At 33.4% G+C, this 21,222-nt stretch overlaps 1 protein-coding gene across 1 annotated transcript in view; it reads left to right on the top strand.

The window, feature by feature from the left end:
* Arhgef12 (Rho guanine nucleotide exchange factor 12) overlaps positions 1-21,222 on the top strand; it is a 166,025-nt gene that overhangs the window by 77,971 nt on the left and 66,832 nt on the right. Inside the window, exons 2-4 of the mRNA XM_048795610.1 lie at positions 9,371-9,394; positions 10,716-10,801; positions 12,519-12,575. Of these exons, the coding sequence (XP_048651567.1) occupies positions 9,371-9,394; positions 10,716-10,801; positions 12,519-12,575 (167 nt within the window). The remainder of the gene's footprint in view (positions 1-9,370; positions 9,395-10,715; positions 10,802-12,518; positions 12,576-21,222) is intronic.

Raw genomic sequence — 21,222 nt, 5'->3', positions numbered from 1 at the left:
CGTTGTACTGTTGAACATATACCCCTGTTTTAATTCCTTTGTTTGGGGTCAAGAAAAAAAATTTTGTAGCAGAAAGTTTGAAATGGAATGCATATAACTAATTCTTTCACCTTTCCCCCGTAAAAATGAGGTGTTTTTCCCTCTATGTAGTGGTATGAAGGCAAGAAGTGTGGTTCTGTGATAAAATAAGTGGATAGCTAGCTAATTCTGATTGAGGAGTTGTTAATATTTGACATGAGAAAAAAATATTTTAAATAAAAATATCTTTAGTAGAAAACCAAGAATTGCTTTTAATGTATTCCATAAATTAACATTAATATAACATGTTATATATATTTTATATCACATACAAGTTTATAGTATATAAAATGCACAAATGTTTTATATACACATGCGTGCACGCGTGCACACACACACACACACTCTCTCTCTCTCTCTCTCTCTCTCTTTCTGAATAGATCCAGTAAAAATATTTTAATGAAAAAAAATTTCCTCAAGAAGAGAACAAAGTAATTTCTTTGGATGTCTAGAGTGGTGTTTTTTTTTTTTGGTACCAGGGATTGAACTCAGGGGCACTTGACCACTGAGGCACATCCCCAGCTCTATTTTGTATTTTATTTAGACAGGGTCTCACTGAGTTGCTTAGTGCCCCGCTTTTGCTGAGGCTGGCATTGAACTTCAGATTTTCCTGTCTCAGCCTCCTGAGCCACTGGGATTACAGTGTGTACCACCATGCCTGGCTCAAGTGTGTTTTATAGAAGATTTAATTGTAATGCTATTGGTTGTGGTCAGTTTTTTTAGTTTTATTTTGTCTTTATATTTTATATTATATATTCATACAGTGTCTTAAGTTTTATGTATTTATGGAGAAACACTTGCCAGTTGAGGGACATGATGACCTAAATTTAGAGATACATAGCCAAAAGACTTATCCATAATGCATTTCTTTTTTTTTTTTTTAAATATTTTTTGTTGTAGAAAGACACAACACCTTTATTTTATTTGTTTATTTTTATGTGGTGCTGGGGATCGAACCCAGTGCCTTATGAATGCTAGGCAAGCACTCTACCACTGAACCACAACCCTGGCCCCTCCATAATGCATTTCTTATGTAATTAAAAATTAAAGTAGAAGACATGAAATATGCTCAATCTTTATTCCATTAGAGTTCTACATGAAAAATATATGACCTTTTTCTTTTTGCACAATAGATGTATATTGGTTTAGTTCTAGTTTTGAACAATTTTAGAGCACATGGGAGAAAACTTAAGTTTATATTTTTCTGATTTCCTGTGCTTCCTTCTCCTGTGAATTCTGGGCAAGTCCTCATCTGTTTAGCTTTCTGATATAGGCCTGGCTGTGATCATGCTTCTTTGTACTTCATAGATTAAGTGCATACCATGTACAGTACCTGAAGATAAGCAGGGATCTTGAATACTCTGTGGTTTGGAGGCTAGTGTAAATATGGTTGGTTTTCCTCATCAGATTTTAGAAATAAAACATTCCTATTTCTGTAATTAATTGCTTCTTTGTAAGAAATGTTTATGAATTTGTAAGATAAACTCATGATTTTTTTTTTTGGGCACTGGGGATTAAACTCATGGGCACTCAACCTTCGAGCCACATCCCCAACCATATTTTGTATTTTATTAGAGTCTCACTGAGTTGTGCCTCACTGTTGCTGAGGCTGGCTTTGAATTCATGATCCTCCTGTCTCAGCCTCCTGAGCCTCTAGGATTATAGGCATTTAAAAAATTCTTTTTCCTTGCTACAGATTGCTATTCTTATGGATATTTTAGATTTCTTCTTTTTTAACTAATGCAACCAAACTACAAATATACTTGCAATTTCAAGTGAAATGTAGAAATCTAGAGTAGAACTCTTTTATATTAGAAGATATGCTAGCTATATTTATTTTAAAAAGTGAAATAATTGACATTATTTTTTAATTTTACATTGTAATAAAATTTTCAAGTTCACCTTGAAAAGTAATTACTGTGTGTTGGTGCTTGTCTCCATTGCACTTCAGTGGTGCTGGTAAAAGCTAAAACTGTCTAATTTTTCAGAAGCACAGTTGTGTCTTCTAGCAAATTTGTACAAAGCAGATTATCTTAACAAATTTTGCTCAACAATTCTCATGCATTTTACAAAATGTTAACAATGTATTTTATATAAAATTTGGCTGGGAATAGTGCCCCCAATTCTGATTAAGTGAACATTTTTCTTATTATTTTTACCACCATAACTTGAAATAAGGCAATGTAAAATGAGATTAAGATTTAAACCTCCCTGTCTTTTTTTTTTTTTGGTAAATCATGAGGTCATTTTGTAGAATTCAGGTTATTTTATTTGTTTAATGATGTTAATACTTCTTCCATAAGCCTGAATTTGTTGGTTTGAATGATGTTTAATAGAATGAGGATACCTGTTTAAACATGTTTGAACTATTTTTTTTCTTGGCAGTTCTTTTTACCCAGCTTTATGAAATGAAAGAAATTATGTAAGGTAATACTGATAGTCCATATCTCAAAAGAAAGTCATTTAGAAATCTTCTAGGAAATGTTCACAAAGGTAATAATTTCCCAGATTATCCATAATAGAATGAAAGCCTTTAATAGCCATTATAGTCATTGTTAATTATTTCCCCACTTTAGAGATAACAACCAATATCCAATTTATAATAGCTCTGGCTGAAAGAATGAAAATTATTTTTAAAAATTTAGGGCTGGGGTTGTAGCTCAGTGGTAGAGCACTTGCCTAGCATTTGTGAGGTACTGAGTTTGATCCTCAGCACCACATATAAATAAATAAGTACAAATAAACATCAATCAACAACTAAAGAGTTTTTTAAAAAATCTATTATTTGTCAAAATACACCCAGAAAATAAGAGAGCTTTACTAAGGATCTTTGGGTGTTTAAATTCTTTAGTAACAATGGTGGTATACTAATCTATATAGAAGTTAATTTGAGAAATTACATTACATTATAGTGAATCATTTTTGGATTTTATATCAGAAATGAGCTCGTTGATTCTTGTCATTTGCCGCAGTCTGGCTGGGCACAAAATCACGAGCCACCACACAGCTTGTAGATTCAAACAGCAACTCTTTATTCCTGAACTCACACCAGCCGTCTACAAACACGTTCTGGGGAAATCCACGTTCTCTGCCCAAATCCACGTTCTCTGCCCAAATCCACCTTCACTGGGCTTCTGTCTCCCAAAATATACTGTCTGAATCCCGTGAGAACTCAAGGGGAACTTAGGCAGCAGGATACGCCCTATTCCCAGCAGGAATAATCTTAAACCTTAAACCTGGAACCTAAACTGGGAACGCCCTAAACCCGATTATGTTAAACCGGGAACACCCTAATCCGCCCTGGTCCTTGAGCAAGGTCAACTACATTCAATGTCACTGCAAAATGTCAGCAACATGGGGTACGCTGGCAAGGAAATTGTCATACCTACTTGGCTAATGGCTCCCAGCAGTCATTCTGTGGTTTGTATTGCAAGGTACAGAGCTTTAAAGCTAAAAACACCATGAAAAATTCTCCATGAGTCATTCTGTCAGCTGTAGCTTCTGCTTTACAGTCCATTTGATATAGCTAATGTTTTATTGGCAGCTCTCCTAACCAGTTTTTGCTCTCTGGATCTATATGCTAATAATAAAGTATCTCGGTAATATGGACAGTTCTTCCCTTTCTCCTTCTCCTCCTTCTGTCACCAACCTCCTTCCTCCTCCTCCCTGCCCCCTCCTCCTTCCTTTCTTTTTTTTGTCGGTTCCATAACCTCAGCTCTGTTGATGACTCTAGGCTGGACAGACAAGTTATAAAATGTTGGTGGTGAAAGTATGAACTATATTTTTTTGCTCTCGGGCATGGGTGGTGGTCATCTACTACGTTTCATTCTGTGATCTTATTGTCCATAGATCTAAAGATTGAATTAACAGTTCAGCTACTGTTGGCACTATGTGCTAAATACTGTACTTTTTATGTTTTTCAGACAAATGCTCTTTTAGCTGTTATTTTGTTAAAAATGACATAATACTAGATCAAACTGGTTCAGATTCTAATTTAGTTCCAAATTTGAAGTATTATACTTTAGGCTGTTTAAATTATTTTATAGATAAAGATCCAACCTGTGGAATGTCTTAATATTCAGTCTTGCTATTTTAAAGGCAATGAGGATATAAAGGACTTCTTTGCTAATAAATGGTGGGTATGGTCAACACAGTTTCACTAGTTTGAAAGAAAAAAAAAAATCACTGATGCTACCTGCCAGGAAAATTAAAGTTTAGATTTTAACCTGATCTTTTTCTTTTTTAAAACTCTATGGCAGGTGAGAAGTTTATTAACTTGAGTATTGATGTAAATTTTATGTACTATGACTTGGTGAGTTAAATCTATGGTTTTCATCACTGGCTTTGAATTCTGCATTTCTGTACATTTTACAAATTTTTACTAAAAACCTATTCTGAGTATTGTTAGTCTTTAAATTGAGTTTTCTATTTCACTTGAATTCAAGCCACTAATGTTCAGATTTTATTTCTGTTCTTCCTAATAGCTAATAATTAAGTGGCATGTTATGCTAGGCATTGTTTTTCATTTTCTAATTTAATCCTCAAAACAAATTTGTGAGGTAAGTACTAGTATTATCTTTGCTTTATAGGTGATGCCTAGAGAGGTTAAGCAACTTGTAATTTTAAGCTCCTATTAAACTGTGAAGCTAGAATATGAACTCAGTTGTTATTTTCTGAGGAGTTCCCTGCACCCAATTCTTGAAATTACATGGAATTTTGATTGACTAAAATAATCAATAATACTTTATTCTAATCCCATCCTGCCCATTTCTGACTTCTGCACTGATATGTATCAACATTTTTATGAGGGCTGAATGTCAGAATTAACTTATTATCTAATTTGAAGTTTTTCCTTAGCTTAATTGTTATTTACTGTGCAGTTTTTCTGTCTAGTAATTCTCCTCACTGGATTGGATTCCAATAAAATGGTGTTGTATTTCATGGATCTGAAGGTATAGTACCCTGCCTTCCTACTGCCAAACACACATACACACATTATAACATGCTCAAATTGGGATGTATGTTACAGTGGAATTCTTAATAATTCTAAATTATTCTAACATTATTTGGCTGCTAATAATTTTGGCAACTATTCAGTGTAGATAAAATTTCCTTAATTATGTCTCCCTCATTTCAGTCATCTCTTATTTAGAAGAACCCTCTATATTCCCAAATTTTCTATTAAAACTAAAAATATGGAGAAAAATTTCTAATCCCTTGGAGGAAAGAGAAGGACAAAAATTGGAGTGTGATGTCCTCATTCTTATGTGGTTTCACAGCACTTTTTACTGGAGTATTGTCAAGGCCAGTTCTTTATTCATTAAAACGTATGATTTCTTATAAACAGTTTATTACAATATGTGACAACACAGAAACTTGGTGACCCTTTGAAATTTCTTTTTAATCCAAAGGGAAAATTCTGTTTAATAATCTTTAATCTTAAAGGAATATGCCAATTATAAATGCCCCCCTCCATCCCATACACATGTACAAGCTTTTCTTTCCTATTCATTTTTTACAGGATATTTAATTAACAATCACATTCTCCTCTACACTGAGATAACATATTAGGAGGGGGTGAAGGAAGACCTCGAATATATTGCTGCCTTGAACTTTAATATTAGAGTTCAGAGCTAGGAAAGGGCATTCTGAATCTAGTAAAGGAATGTATTCTAAACATTTAAGACGCTTGTTTGGGGGCTGGGGATGTGGCTCAAGCGGTAGCGCGCTTGCCTGGCGTGCCTGCGGCCCGGGTTCGATCCTCAGCACCACATACAAACAAAGATGTTGTGTCCGCTGAAAACTAAAAAATAAATATTAAAATTCTCTCTCTCTCTCTCTCTCTCTCTCTCTCTCTTAAAAAAAAAAAAAGACGCTTGTTTGGGATTTCTGGGATTCAACTATGCTTTAAATAGGAAAATAAAACTAAGGGCATCTAGTCTGATCTTAGTGACTCAAATTCCTGATAATCCTTTCCATTTTTTTCATCATGATTCTTAATACTGGTATTTTGACTTTGATATATAGAAAAATGCATAACATATATGAGATGTTCATTATTTGCTTATGTACCTAACCTAGTATTTTCCTTTTTTTTATTTTATTGGTTCCTTTTAGTTATACATACAGTAGAATTTATTTTGATATAATTATACAAGCATGGAATATATCTCATTCTATTTAGGACCCCATTCTTATAGTTGTACACTATGGAGGGATTGACTATTGTGTATTCATATATGAACATAGGAAAATTATTTCTAATTCATTCCTCTTTCTTTCCTTTTCCTTTCCCCTTCCTTCTCTGTATTCCCCTTTGTCTAATCTACTGAATATCTATTTGAAAGCCAGACACGGTTTCACTAGGCACCTCTAATGTTATGTTACCATTCAAATACAGCTGTTCCATGCAAACATATAAACAAAGGAGATTTTATGATTAGACTATGTGGTGGACAGAGACTTGAGAATATAGGATTTTGTTCTCCAAAATTTGTATCATATAAGGCTACTGTTGAACAGGGCCACTTTTTAGCTTTCTGATCTGCCTCTCTGTGGCATTTGTTAGTATTTATTATCTTCTCTCCCTTGGCTGCTTTTCTGATTGATCATCTTAAACTCTGTCATTGGCTTTCATCTCCATTCTCAATCCTGCATCTGTTAGTCATGTTATGTCCCGCCCCCACCAAGGATTTGCACCTTGGCAATTTTCTGTGACTTGCTATTGCAGATTGCTGTGACCATCAATAGGTTGATGAATCAAATTTACAACTGTGGCCCCAGGCTTTTCTTGGGGATTATGGCTTCCTACTTCTGGCTCTCTGATTATATCTCTGTCTTAGTATTCAGAAGCTGGTAGAAATTTTACAAAACTATAGGATTATCTCAATTTTCTTATCACAAATAGAAAGATAATAAAATAGGCTGTTGACAGTGTTATTTATGGTGTATATGCATATGTTTGTATATGTATGTATATATTTGCATATTGTATGTGCATATTTGGTTTTGCATATACTTTGAAGTGGAATTCAGAAAAATATTGATTTAAAATTTTTTTATTTGAAAAATTCTTTTTTATTTGTCTTTTATGGATGTAGTAAGTCCATTATGATAAGCAAGTTTTACTGTGATGGTTTTTGTGCTTTATCTTTTTTGTTTTGTTGTCTCTTTACACTCCTTTTCCATTCTCCTGTAAGGGAAAATATTTCAGGAAACTGGGTTACTGTCAGTAATCTGGGAACTTCCAGGATTCTTTGCCAGTCCCCCTAGATGTTGTAGATCCTGACGCAAGTAGCATTGTTTTAGGGAAGGAGTTTTTATAATGCTGTAAGGCAGAGTGGTTAGCTAAGGTTGATAACTGCAAGTGTGTTATCCTTTGCAGATCAGTTGGAAATCCTTTTCTGCCAATTTGTATACATATCTATAAATTAAAAAACATGTTTCCATTCCTTCCCACATCCTCCCAGCAAGCATATTTGGACTACATAGGAACTCCTGCTTCTGAAGATTTGGTTGTCTTTTATAATTGGTAGAGTCCCTAGAGTGGCATCCTCTTTCTTGTCCCAGAAACCCCCTTCCTTGTTACTGCTAAATTCATTGTGTGTTCACATGCCGTCACTTATTAGGGAAATTTTTAGATTTGTTGTCTTTTTCTGTGGACACTTTGTGTGTGTGTGTGTGTGTGTGTGTGTAGGGGGGGTTGGTGCTGGAGATTGAACCCAGGGGTTTGTGCATGCGAGGCAGGCACTCTACCAACTGAGCTACATCCCCAGCCCACTGTGGACACTTTTGACTTAAATAGTAGTTAAAGGGAATTGTAACTAAATTTGTCTTTCAAGGTTTTCTTTCTTTCTTTTTTTTTTTTAAACAAAACAAAACAAAACAACCTCCATCCAAATAAAAATATAGTCATCCAAGTATCATTGCTTTATGTTTGTTACTATCTTTTATTAATAGCCTTTTTGAAAAACTCTACTTTTACTGATATTCTTAGTAAAGCACTCACTGTTCTTACTACCTAAATAATCTTTATAAAAAATATCATAGGTTGAAATAATGGGAAGATATTTGACTTAGTGTTTATGTGTAGCATCAAATGCTTATCAAGAAGTCTCTTAATATTTCTTTAAAAGGAAGACAACCAGGAGGAAATGCTTTGGTTCTTGCAGTTTACAGAATCTTCAGAAAAACAAATAAAACAAAAAAGTATCCTTTGCATTCTACTTTTGAAACTTAAAAAAAATTATGTATGTATGTATGTATACATGCATGCATGTAGTACTAGGAATCAAACCTAGGGCCTTACACATGCTAGGCAAACACTCTACCACCAGGCTACATTCTTAGCCCTTCTTATTTTATTTGGAGACAGGGTCTTTCAAAGTTGCCCAGGCTGGCCTTGAACTTGTGATTTTCCTGTCTTAGCCTTTTGAGTAGCTGGGATTATAGGCATGTGCTACCATGCCTGACTAGAATGTATTGTTAATAGCTAACAGTACTCCCTGGATAATTTTACAAAAAAAAAAAAAAAAAGAATTCTCTAAGTAAAGCTAAACATAAATAACTGAGGATCATGATTTTTGTTGTTGTTGTTGTTGTTTATACCAGTGATTGAACCCAGGGCCTTGCACATGCTAGGCAAGCTCTCTACTACTGAGCTCCATCCCAGCTTTTTAAAAATTTTATTTTGATACAGGGTCTCTGAATTGCCAGACAGCCCTGAACTTAAAACCTTCCTGTCTTAGCCTCCCAAATAGCTGGATTATAGGTGTGTACCACCATGCCCAAATTCTATGATTTGATCTTAATCAAAGGGTAAATACAGATCCATAGTGCAATAATCAGCATCCAGATATTTTGGGAAGTGGGAGGTTTCCTTGGATTTTTTTTTAAAAAAGTTATTCTCAGGGACAACTGGTGGTTAATGCACTTATACTTTAAGATTAAACAGATTAGGGGCTGAGGTTGTGGCTTAGCGGTACAGTGCTTGCCTAGCATGCACCAGGCACTGGATTGGATCCTCAGCACCATATAAATGTAAAAGAAAGATATTGTGTCCACCTAAAACCAAAATATAAATATTTAGGAAAAAAGGTTTAAAAAATTAAAGATATTTTTAAAAATTGTGTCTCACCTCTTATTCTACCTGTTTGTTGAATCTTTCTTTAGGAAAGCTAACATAAGATTTAAAATCTTTATTCTGGTTTAGTATAATTAATAAATTTAATAACAGAATCCTACCAGCGAAGTAATTACAGACATCCTTTTTTTTTTTCTCCCTCTCTTATAGGTTTCCCCTCAAAAAACCTATAAGGTAAGTTGTTCATTTGCCATTCATTCTAAAATTTAGGTTAAATTTTAATTGAAAGCATTCCTTTGGAATTACAGGGATTTTTATGGGTTTTGAGAATGTGTATTTAAGTAATAAAGAATTTCATAATGCTTCACAAATTTAAAATGTAACAGGTGTTGTGTATTTTTTCTGGAACAGCATTGTTTTGATAATATTTTCAGTGTTTTTAATACAAGCATTTAAAAAGTTTGTTCAAATTGATATTTAAGGTCACTCCCTATGAAGAGATTTAATTTTAAAATCTGCTTGTGACTGTTTTGAATTGTGAGTTGTTTGTAAGGTGAAAATGGATTGCTAGCTACCTTTAATGAACTTTTTGTACTAGTTTAGTCTTAATTAATTTAAGACAATAAATAAAAACATCCAAAATGTTCAGATTTGTGTCTATATCTATATATTTATTAATTTCCTGGGGAAGAGATATCTCTTTTCTTTCTCATCTTAATTATTATAATAAATATTATTTTAAATGTAATATGTTATTCCCAATTATTACAGTATGTTTATCATTTTTACTGACTGAATTTTCCAGGATAACAGTGCAATTAATTAATAGTATATATGTCATGTATATACACACACACATATATATGTATATATATGTGCCATAGTAGTATATGTGTCATAGTTAGGGTCTTATTTGTTGTCTAGCCATTATCTGATCAGTATAATTGATTAGGCCTTAGAAAAAATAATAATTTTGGTGTCATCTTCTGCCTGAAGATGGTTGGCTAAGATTTCTGTGGCTAAAACTATGTAGGCAGGCTTAAAGTGAGGCTTGCCTAAGTTTGGTTTGTTTTTATTAACTGTTCTCATGCATGCTGTATTTATACGGTGATTTTGAACTTGACTATAGTGTGTGTGCATGTGCATGCACATATATATACATATAGATGTATATATTGGGTTAAGGAATGTGTTTATTCCATTTAGGCTCCATTTTCTTATCCATTAAATGGAAATGATAGTGATTAACCTGTGAAAACCACAAAAAACTGTAAGCAATTATTTCTAAAAATAAAATAAGACTTCAGTAATGAATACTATTTTTATTATTTGAAAGCACTTTTATAACAAGTAAATAGACTATGTATTAAACATAGTATAGATTGGATTTTAAAACCTTTTGAAAAATATAAACTAGAGAGGCTTATGAAGCTGTATAAGGTAAACTAGTTTTCCGAGTTTCCTTTGTAAAATATGCTTTTGGGATTTTTAAAGTTAAGTTTTTATTCTAATGCTTTACTTCTTGTAAATATTTGGTTGCTTTGATTTAATTTAGGCATGGAAGTATTTTGAACCGAGAGTCACCAACAGATAAGAAGCAGAAAGTTGAACGCAGTGCATCACATGACTTTGACCCCACAGGTAAAAACACTAGTTGGGAATATTGAGAATAGTGAATATGAGAATAATACTGTTTAAGTTACCTGAACTCCTCAGGAGTATTTGTTTGATCTGCTGTACTCTCTGTATACTCCTGTTATACAATATCAGATCTTTGCATTCAATAGGAATGCCTGCATTTTTGACTTTTTAACACTATAGATTCCACTATGGAAACATTATTATAGAGTATATTTTTAAAAATGATGAAAAGAAATGGGTATATCATAATTGAAGATTTGAGTCACACCAAGGACTTTTGTTGAGATGAATCATGGGGTGTAGGGATGTAACTCAGGAATAGAGTGCTAGCCTAGCATGTCTAAGGCCCTGGGTTTGATCCCTAATACCACCACCACCACAAAAACAAAACCACAACAAAACAAAACAACAACAAAAAAAAACCCCAGAACACACACACACACACACACACACATGAATTATGGTATGAATGGTAGTATGTCATAAAATCAAGGTTATAACAACTACAAACTTTTGGAGTAATTTAAAAATTCATATATGATCATAGGGAATTTGAGTATTAGAGAAAATGCAATTTTATAAATTTAATGATTATCTTTTTAGGGTAAACAAATGATCAAATATCCCTTTTCTTCAGTCAGAAATTATTATTACCTCAGGGAGCTGTCTTTCAGCCTCTGTAGTGTTAATCTTTCCTAGAATTTTCATGTTAGCATACTTTGTATTCTTAATGCTGTTCATATAGATTGAATTCCTTTTATAAAATATAGGCTTTTCTTTTTGCTTCCTCCTTGTAAACTCAGTATTTAATTTATAAAAATTGCTTAATAGTTTTGCTTTTGTCATTTGAAATTGAAACATGTTCTTTGATCACATAGTGTTTTATTTAGTTTTACAAAAGATAAAGCAAGTAAATGCTATAATCTCAGATAAATAAATATAGTGTCTTAAGATATCTTTACTTAGAAATGTAATTTTAAATATTTAACAGTGATATGTTTTGTATATGATTAAAATGTTTCATACTTTTAATATATGTGCCTCTTTTATTTTGAAAACATTGTAAATATTATCTAGGAAAACTACGAAGTGGATAGCTAATAATTTACCTTCATATTGGATAGTAGGTAAAAGGTAATTTCAGTCATTGATTTAGGAGTTTTGGGAAGTAGGAATAATAATGTCAGCTATGGATCTCCATAAAGAGAGAATTCTCTGACACCTAATTTTGAAGTCATGGGGTTCAGAACCTTTCACTGATATGAGTAGTTACAATTGTCTTGCTAATAAGTCATAAGTTTCTGCCCTATATTCATTAAAATATTATAGTCTTGTTAAATTTGTTCTGTATTCCTCTGTGATATCCTCATCTCCAAAGACAGATTTAACAAAGAAGTATGTTACTTTGTAATGAGATTATTATAGCTTTTAGTGCTTTTGGCATCTCTCCCAGTTACAGATGATGTATTTTGTGGACTATTTATGTGTTGTTTTGTTTGACTGTAGTTTTATTGCACTGTCATTTCTTTGATAAATCTTTAAATATGTCATTACCTGTGCTATTCATGACTGTTCTAAATGCTATCATCTGTGATGTTCATACTTTGTTTGCACGATTTAACTTGATCATGATTCATTCTTTTTTCCCCATGAATTTTTCCCCTTACGTTGGTCTCCATATTTTCTATATCTCTCCTTTTCTCCCGCTCTTGTGCAGATAGTTCCTCCAAGAAGACAAAGTCTAGTTCAGAGGAGAGTAGATCCGAGATATATGGTAAGCTAATGTAGCTAATTCAGCCTTGCACCTTTGGAGCTTGCTTCATGCTGTTTCATTTTGTTTTTTGTAACTGCATCCTTTCTTGTGTTTGCTCTGCATGGCATGATCTACTGCAGGGAAAGGGAGCCTGGGGTTCTAATGTGGCTGTGATGTGGAAGCCTAAGATTGCTAGAAACTAACATTGAAGATTAAGAATAGGCCACATTACCCATCTTGCCTTTCATCCTGTATATTTTAGGAAAGTGATTGTCTCTAATATGTTTGGGTCTGGTTCCTCCAAATAACGTGGACTGGCTTTGAATTCTTGGCATCTTCTTCCTATGTCTTGTTTGCTATTTGGATTATGTAGAGTTTAAGCAGTTAATGTTAAATATTTTCCTCTAAGTGTATTACTATATTAGCAGATCTGTGGAATGTTTATTTTTAATTGCTTCATCACCTGGAAGAATCATTCTTATGGAATGTATCCATAATAGCAAAAATATAGAAGTATTTTATTTTGGTCCTTGAAGAATTTGTGCCTTTCTGAAATTTCCCTGAAGCTTATTCTGAATGTGAAAATTTCAAAATGATAACTTGAAAATAATCTTCATAAAGAATAAGCTTAACCTTAATGGTCAGCTCTTTTGTAATAGATGATGAAAACATTAATATTTTAAACCGTATCCTATCTTTCAAAGATAAAAAAAACATATTTGTAGAAATTTCCTTTTCCTTTGCAGTTTTACCTGCTTACTTCACTTATTTTGGCACCTAATAAGTTTTTCGAGAAAAGTGAATAGGAGAGGCATTACCTGGAAGTAAGACTTTTAAAGTATTCTCTGAAAAAATAACATACGTCTTTTTAGGAAAATTTCAAATTCAGCCTCAAGAAAATAAAAACCCAAATCTTTTGTAATAGAGTTGATCAAATGAAAGTTTACCTAGATGTAGGTGTTTCCTAGTTTGAAGTATATGAGAGGAAAACATATGCAACTGCCCCTTCCTCTTTTAAAACATCTTCCTACAATTGAGCCCATAATATCTGATACTGTTTAATATTATGAAGGCTCAGTGTTTGGTTCTAAATTAGTTAATGATATCTACATTAGATATATAAGCCATAGTTTTTTACTTGACTTTTTCTGTGTAGTTTGACAGACAACGTATAGAAGGCCTTGTGGCATGTAAATTTTATGTGCTTTCTTTTCCTCCAAAGTATGGCTTCCAATGAATAAGAAATATAACTTCCCAATTCCTGTACCCTCTCTTTCTGTTATATGTAAATAGCTTCCTGTGGTTTAGTCTGTCCTTGGAAACATCAACACTGTTCTGATAGTTCCAGTCTTTCATAGTAGCCTTTGTAGTATGTTTCATCTTCCTCACCATTTTCCTAGATATGTGGTTTGTATGTAGTTACTTGTTGTTTGCTTTGGATGAGGGCAAAAATTTAGGAATCTATGACAAGAAATATTATACTAATATTTTCCTTACCAGTGATAGGAATATTACACTAGTTCAGACACGCTGTTAGCTTGGTAATGATAGAAGCATTTTAAGTGGTAGTTGGGAAGTGAGGTGTGGCTCCGTAAGAACCCTTGAAATACCTTTTTTGGAAGGAACCGAGCCACTGGTCCTCAAAAAAGCATTCCTCAGAGCGACGAATTGATTAGAGTTAGTGAGTTAGCGTGCTAATGTAACTCTTTCACATTACAAATGTTTTATCAACTGTATGGATAGACTTATGTAGACGGTATGCAGTTAGTGTGGGTAGAAAAGATACTCAAAGGTGTCATGGAAAGACTGGAAATGTGACAATATGTCTGAGAAGAGTCATAGCTGCTGGGGGACTTTCTGCTTTAGTGTATGGTCTTATTTCAAGCCTACTTCAGACTTTTGAGGAATAAACAGTACAGTCTGAGTAATCCCTTATCTGAAATACTAGAGACCAGAAGTGTTTCAGATTTCTAAATTTTTTGGATTTTGGAATATGAGGATATACATAACTCATTATCTTGGGCTTGGGACCTAAGTCTAAACATGAAATTCACTTATGTTTCATATATGCCTATATACATAGCCTGAACATAATTTTATATAATATTTTAAATAATTTTGATTGTTTTGACTGAGACTTATCATATGAGGTCAAGTGTGCAGCTTCCCACTTCCAGTTTCATGTTCAAGAGGTTTAAGATTTAGAAACATTTTGTATTTCAGGTTTTTGGATTAGGATTATCAACCTGAACTTTAAATATCTTGGTTTGGGTACTTCATAGTTTATGTATTTTTAAAAAATGCATATATTTTTCTTAATCAGACTTCTCACATCTTTCAAAAGAAAAGTTCTTGTTTGATTTTTGCTCCCATCAAGTTGTTCCTCTTTTTTTAGTGTTTTTTTAAATATATTTTTTAATTGTAGATGGACACAATACCTTTATTTTATTTATTTATTTTATAAATAAATAAATAAATAAATAAATAAATAAATAAATATTTGGTGTTGAAGATAGAACCCAGGGCCTCGCACATGCAAGGCAAGCGCTCTGCCGCTGAGTCACAACCCTTGTCCTTCTTCAGCCTTTTTTTAAAAAAAAATATATATATATTTTAGTTATAGTTGAAATAATATCTTTATTTATTTATTTATTTTTATGTGGTGCTGAGGATTGAACCCAGCACCTCACATGTGCCAGGCGAGTACTTTACCGCTGAGCCCCAGCCCCAGCCCCCTTCAGCCTTTTGAAGAGTGTTCTATATGAACCTTCTGTGTCCTTGTAATTCTTTCATTTCTTAACCTCTTATAAACTGACTTCTGAACTCATGCTATCTGAACTATGAACCAAGACATCCTGCTTGAAAAATCCATTAGCTTTTTCTTGGTTCTTACCTTCCTTCTGAACCATTTGGCAATGCAGTTACTTTTCCTTGTTTTCTATATTTCATCAATTTGGCTTTTTTTTTTTTAATCTTTGTAATTGTCTTGTCTTTGTGTACTGATTGCTTTTTACCTCTTGTCTTATACTGTTTCTGTTCCTAATCTTTCTTCTAGCTGCCAGTCACGTTTTAATTGTTTGTGGTATACTTTCACTCTAAGTCACCCTCAAATTCAGAATGACCAGAGATCAATCTTCCTCTTGATTTACCTAATTCTTTCAATGACACTATAGTTCTTCCATTTACTTCCTCTTATTTCCTTATAGTCATCTTTCACTTCTCATTGTTTTTCAACTGTTTTCTCCTGTTTTTCAACTATTTGCCAGGCCACCTTGTTTTATACCATCTCAGTGTTTTTTATCCCTCACTCTGATTCCATCCCCACTGCCTTGTTTAGTTTTGCATGCCATGAGACTTTTTTAATAGGTTCATAACTTTGTTTAACTTCAGTTTCACATTTATTCACTTCCTTGTCTTTATTCTTCTATATTCTGCCTTGACTCATGAGATTGATATTATTAAAATAAGTATTTGGTCATTTACTTGTTAATAAAGTACAAATAGTTATTAAGATATGTAATAATTTGTTTCTAAATTATTACTTAATCTACTAGTATTCACCTAAAGGTACCAGACGCTCTTCCAAATTTTGCATTCTTCAACTATATCTTGATATTATACCTTTGCTCAGTTCATATACTGTTGTCTTGAATGATTGGTTTATGTCCTGTAATTTAGAATCCCATCCATCCTTTAAGGCTCAGTTCAAATACTGATACATAATTATAGTTAAATAGGAGGAATAAGTTTAACAGATCTATTGTTCCTTGTGATTAGTGACAATATGTTATATTCTTGAAAAATGCCGAGAGAGTGGATGTGGAGTGTTCTTACAGAAAATGATAACTATATGATTTAATACATTTGCTAATTAGTTAAATATTTACAAACTGTAGAATAGTTAAATCTAAAATTTTTATTATACACTATAAACACATACAATTTTATCTGTCAATTAAAAAATACTGTCTTTTCACAGGGCTTTTCCGAGGCTGCTCAGCTAATTTTGTTGTTTCTGAATTTAACATCCAGCTTTGTGTCTGGTTATTTGCATCTATATTTATATTTGCACCCTCTATGGTACCTGGCTCTTTGGAGAGGTACCTTTTTCTCAATTTTATTGTTTCAAACCCATTACCCTATTACCTTCCTTTTTTTAAAAAAAATATATATATTCTAATTTGTTAGACATGACAGCAGAATGCATTTCAATTCATAATATAGATATAGAGCACAATTTTTCATTACTCTGATTGTACACAAAGTAGAGTCATACCACTTGTGTCTTCATACATGTACTTAGGATAATGATGTCCATCTCATTTCACTGTCTTTCTTACCCCTATCCCCCTCCCTTCCCTCCTTCCCTTTGCCCTATATAAAGTTCCTCCGTTTCTCCCATGTTCCCCCCACCCCACTCCCATTATGGATCAGCATCCACATATCAGAGAAAACATTCGGCCTTGGGGTTTTTGGAATTGGCTTACTTCACTTAGCATCATGTTCTCCAACTCCATCCATTTACCTGAAAATGCCATGATTTTATTCTCTTTTAATGCTGAGTAATGTTCCAGTGGATATATATATACCACAGTTTCTTTATCTATTGAAGAGCATCTAGGTTGGTTCCACAATTTAGCTATTGTGAATTGTACTGTGGAGAGTTACTTTCTTAAGTGTGTTTCAAGTGAATGATTGCTGAATTTGAAATCAAGTATTTTAGTATACAGAAGTGATAGAATAACATCTTGGCCCATCTTAATTGGCTCTTTCTTCCCTTCTGAAAAAGTATAAAGTAGATGTACAAGTAACTTAGAAAAGAGACTTATAACTGGGTGTGGTGGTACATGCCTGTAGTCCCAGTGACTCCAGAGGCTGAGACCAGAGAATCACAAGTTTAAGACTAGCCTCACACTTTAGTGAGACTCTTGTCTCAGGTATAAAAAGGGCTGCGGATGTAGCTCAGCGGTAGAGTGCACCGAGGTTCATTTCCCAGTAGGGCCCCCCCAAAAAAAAAATAAAAGAAAAGCAACTTGTTTCTGATAGTGGTCTAAAAGAATGAAATCAGTATACTTGGAACTTGAGGCTCCTCTTTCTGGCAGCATTGTGCATTTAGAATGCAGAGGCTTCTTAATCAAAGGATTATCTGAGGACTTACTCATAAAACATGTATGTCTGGCAGCAGTTTAAAAATGAGCTGTTTTTATTAGGTTGCACATGGTTTTTCTTCACACCCTTCCCCGAAGCTAATTCTTAAGAAGTGAGACTTAAAGAAGTTTGGTCATGTAATAAAAGAAAAGGCGAAGAAAAACTAAAAATGTGTGCCCTCTAAGGCGAAAGTAGCATAGGAGATTTAGCATGTTGCCTTACATATTTAACACTCCATTTTCATTAATTTACTATCTGGCACTATAGCTCTGACCTTTTTAAAAAATATAGTGAAATATGACAATACTGTCTCTCTCTTTTTTTTTTTTTTTTGCGGTGCTGGGGATTGAACCAAGGACCTTGTGCATGTGAGGCAAGCACTCTACTGACTGAGCTACATGCCCAGCCCCTCAAATTTTTCAGAATACATATTTTCACTTTTTCTTCTTCACTCCAAAGCATTACAAAGATTTACTTTTTTTTCACCTTCAAAATATTATCATTGAAAATTACCTATTGAGCAACAAATAGTCTTTTTGTGTTGGTTTCATATGCCACGTTATTTATAACAAAAAAGTCCTTTGTTATGAAAGGGGAATAAAATTTAGGAAGGAATAATTTATGTAAATTTAGAAGAATATTTTTATTTCACTGAGAATAAGCATGATATCAGTTTATTGGCTTCCAGGGGGAAATATCAAGACAGGAAATTTAAAAAAATTAAGTAGAGGGGTTAGTTTGGGGTAGATTGGGGATCAAATTGTTTTTGTTGGAATTTTGCCAGACCAGAGATTAATTAGTGTCCTTACAGAATTATTTATTTACTTTGCATGGTCTTTAGGACTCTGATTTTCTTATTTAAAAATAATTGGGTATGATTTATTTCAAATTTCTTTTATGTAAAATAAATTCAGATTTATTTAGTAATGCTTTATTGAACACCTATTATATGCCAAGCACTGTGCTAAAGAATAGAAAAACAACTAATAGGAGTCTATACTTGCTTTCTACACATTCATAGGCTAGTACAAAAGAAAGCTTTGCAATACCTTTTGATAAATGCATTATTCACCAATACCACATATATACTTAAAAAATAAATATCTGTGAACAGTCTTCATGTGACACCAAGAACCATGGGGGTGAAAAAATATTACTTTGATAAGAGTTTCAAGGAAGTTGAAGCCTTTTTACTGTCTTCTTCTTAAACATACTCTGTCTCTATATAAAGTGCTGGGATACAGCTTACATCCAAGTGTTTGTGTGATTTTGTAAAACTCATTCGGAGATATACATATTTGTATGATAGTTAGATTGATAAACTTTATCATAGTGAGGGATTTAGCAACAAAACAAAACCATGGCCTTCAACCAGAAAAAGTAAAATCGATAAATGTTAGTTTGGGGATTTTTTAATTCATGAAATTCAAAATGTCTGTTTTGGTGTTAGATTCCACCTTTCTCTTACTCTTCTTTTTATAACATATAGGGCCTCTTGTCTGTACCATAATCTGATTCTTAGTTAGATATTCATTGTTTGTTTCCCGACTAAAAATTTAAGTTCTTTGAGAGCAAAGACTTCTAGTAGTTTTCTGTTTGTTTTTATCTTTACAGCACCTGCAGACTGCAGTGTTAACTAACTAGTAGATGAATACTCAAACAAATTTGCTAAAACAAAAGTAGGTTTTTTGGTCAAGGACTTTGCTATAATGTAATAATTTAGTCAGTGTTGATGATTTCATTCTTACAGAAGGTGGAATTTCCCCTGAAGTGGGTCAGAATAGCTTCTGTTCTACAAGTAGATCATGTATCTCTAGAACAAAGAAAAAAATTTGATTTGATTGTGAGTGGGAGGTAACATCATAGAAGCGAGCATTTGAGATTGGATTTCTGAATTATGACTTAGTTTTCCCTTTATTATGACATAAATCTAAATTTATGCAGATGGCACAGATTAACAAGGCAATAGGGTATTATAATAATTATTATTATTAATAATAATAATATAATAATTAATTTGAATTCATAGATTCTGAACTGATTACATGTTTAAAATGTAAAGTACATTCTTTTTGTGGAGGTCTAGTAATTCTTATGTGTTGAAGTACACTAGAGTCTCAGATTAGCAAGTAGACTTGGAAGAACAAAAGTGAATCATATTTTGGGGATGTAGAGAAGAGAAAGATGAATAGATGTGTGCTTAGCTTTTTTCCCTTTTACTCTTTATCCCTTGTACCTCATTATCTCCTTGATACAGAATTAAGAGAGAAGTTTATCAGGCTGGAACTATTATGAATTGGAAAAAGCAAATTTACAGTATTCTGTAAATAATGTATGCATTAATCCTAATATATTAACCTGTAGCAGCCTCTTAGGACCCTAGACATATTTGTAAAAGTAATTATGATTTTTTTTTCTTTTTAATCACTTCCCTCTCTGGACTTCCACTCATCTCTAGACTCCTCTACTTTTCTGAATTTCATTAGCAATTTTTAAAAAATTTCTTCTGTGCCAGAATACATGCCAATTTCTGAACTAAAATAGTGAACAAGATATAGCACTCTGCACTTTTGAAGCATATAATAATGAGGGAATAAAACCAAATACCATCAATGTTCATTGATGGTGACGTGATGTGATAGGAGTAAATAGAGGTGCAGGGGGAGTTTACATGAGGATATTTAGGTAAAGTTTTTTGGTTTTGTTTTTCTCCTGGCTGTACTAGGGATTGAACCCAGAGCCCTGTGCATGCTAGATAAATGCCTTGTACTGAGCTACATCTTCAGCCCTAGGAGAAGCTTTTAAGAGGATACGATTTGTTTCTTGACTTTTTGCTGTCCTTCATCTTCTAGAGAAGATAAAAGAAGCCTTGCTCTTGAAAATTTCCCTTCTCTCTTTCTTCCCCATCCAAAACATGAATGAGGATTGATTGTCCTGAGAATCATTTGCATTAATGATTAGAGTATATTAATGTAAAAGTATTCGTATTTGGTTTTTAATGGTGACATGGATAGATGGGTAATACATTTTTGTTTTTTGAACTGGTAGCTTTCTCACTGAGCTAAATCCCCAGCCCTTTTTATTTTGAGTTAGGGTTTCCCTTAGTTGCTTAGGGCCTTACTAGGTTGCTGTGGCTGGCCTTGAACTTGTGACCTTCCTGTCTCAGCCTCCTGAGCCTTTGGGATTATAGGAGTACCCACTGCACTCAGCTAGATGGTTAATATATTTCCAAGCAGCAAACTCCAAGGGCAATGTCCCTAATCATAACAATATAAGAGCTAACATTTCTGAACCCTTTCTGTTTGTGAGGCATTGAGCTAAGTACTTTATATATGTTATATTAACTTTATATAGTTTATACCCTTCTGATTTGTGGTTTTTCTGATTACTTGAAGGAGGCCATTGAACAGATGAAAGAGTTTGAATTCTTAGTCTATTTCTCTTCACCCTCATTACAATTTACTGTTTTGTGGGAGTGGTGAATTTGTGAAAACAAATACTGCTTAGTACTTAGTAATCT

This window comes from Marmota marmota, unplaced genomic scaffold (assembly GCF_001458135.2).
Source record: "Marmota marmota marmota unplaced genomic scaffold, marMar, whole genome shotgun sequence".
Taxonomy (NCBI): Eukaryota; Metazoa; Chordata; class Mammalia; order Rodentia; family Sciuridae; genus Marmota; species Marmota marmota.
This window is presented reverse-complemented; position numbering and strand designations above follow the sequence as displayed.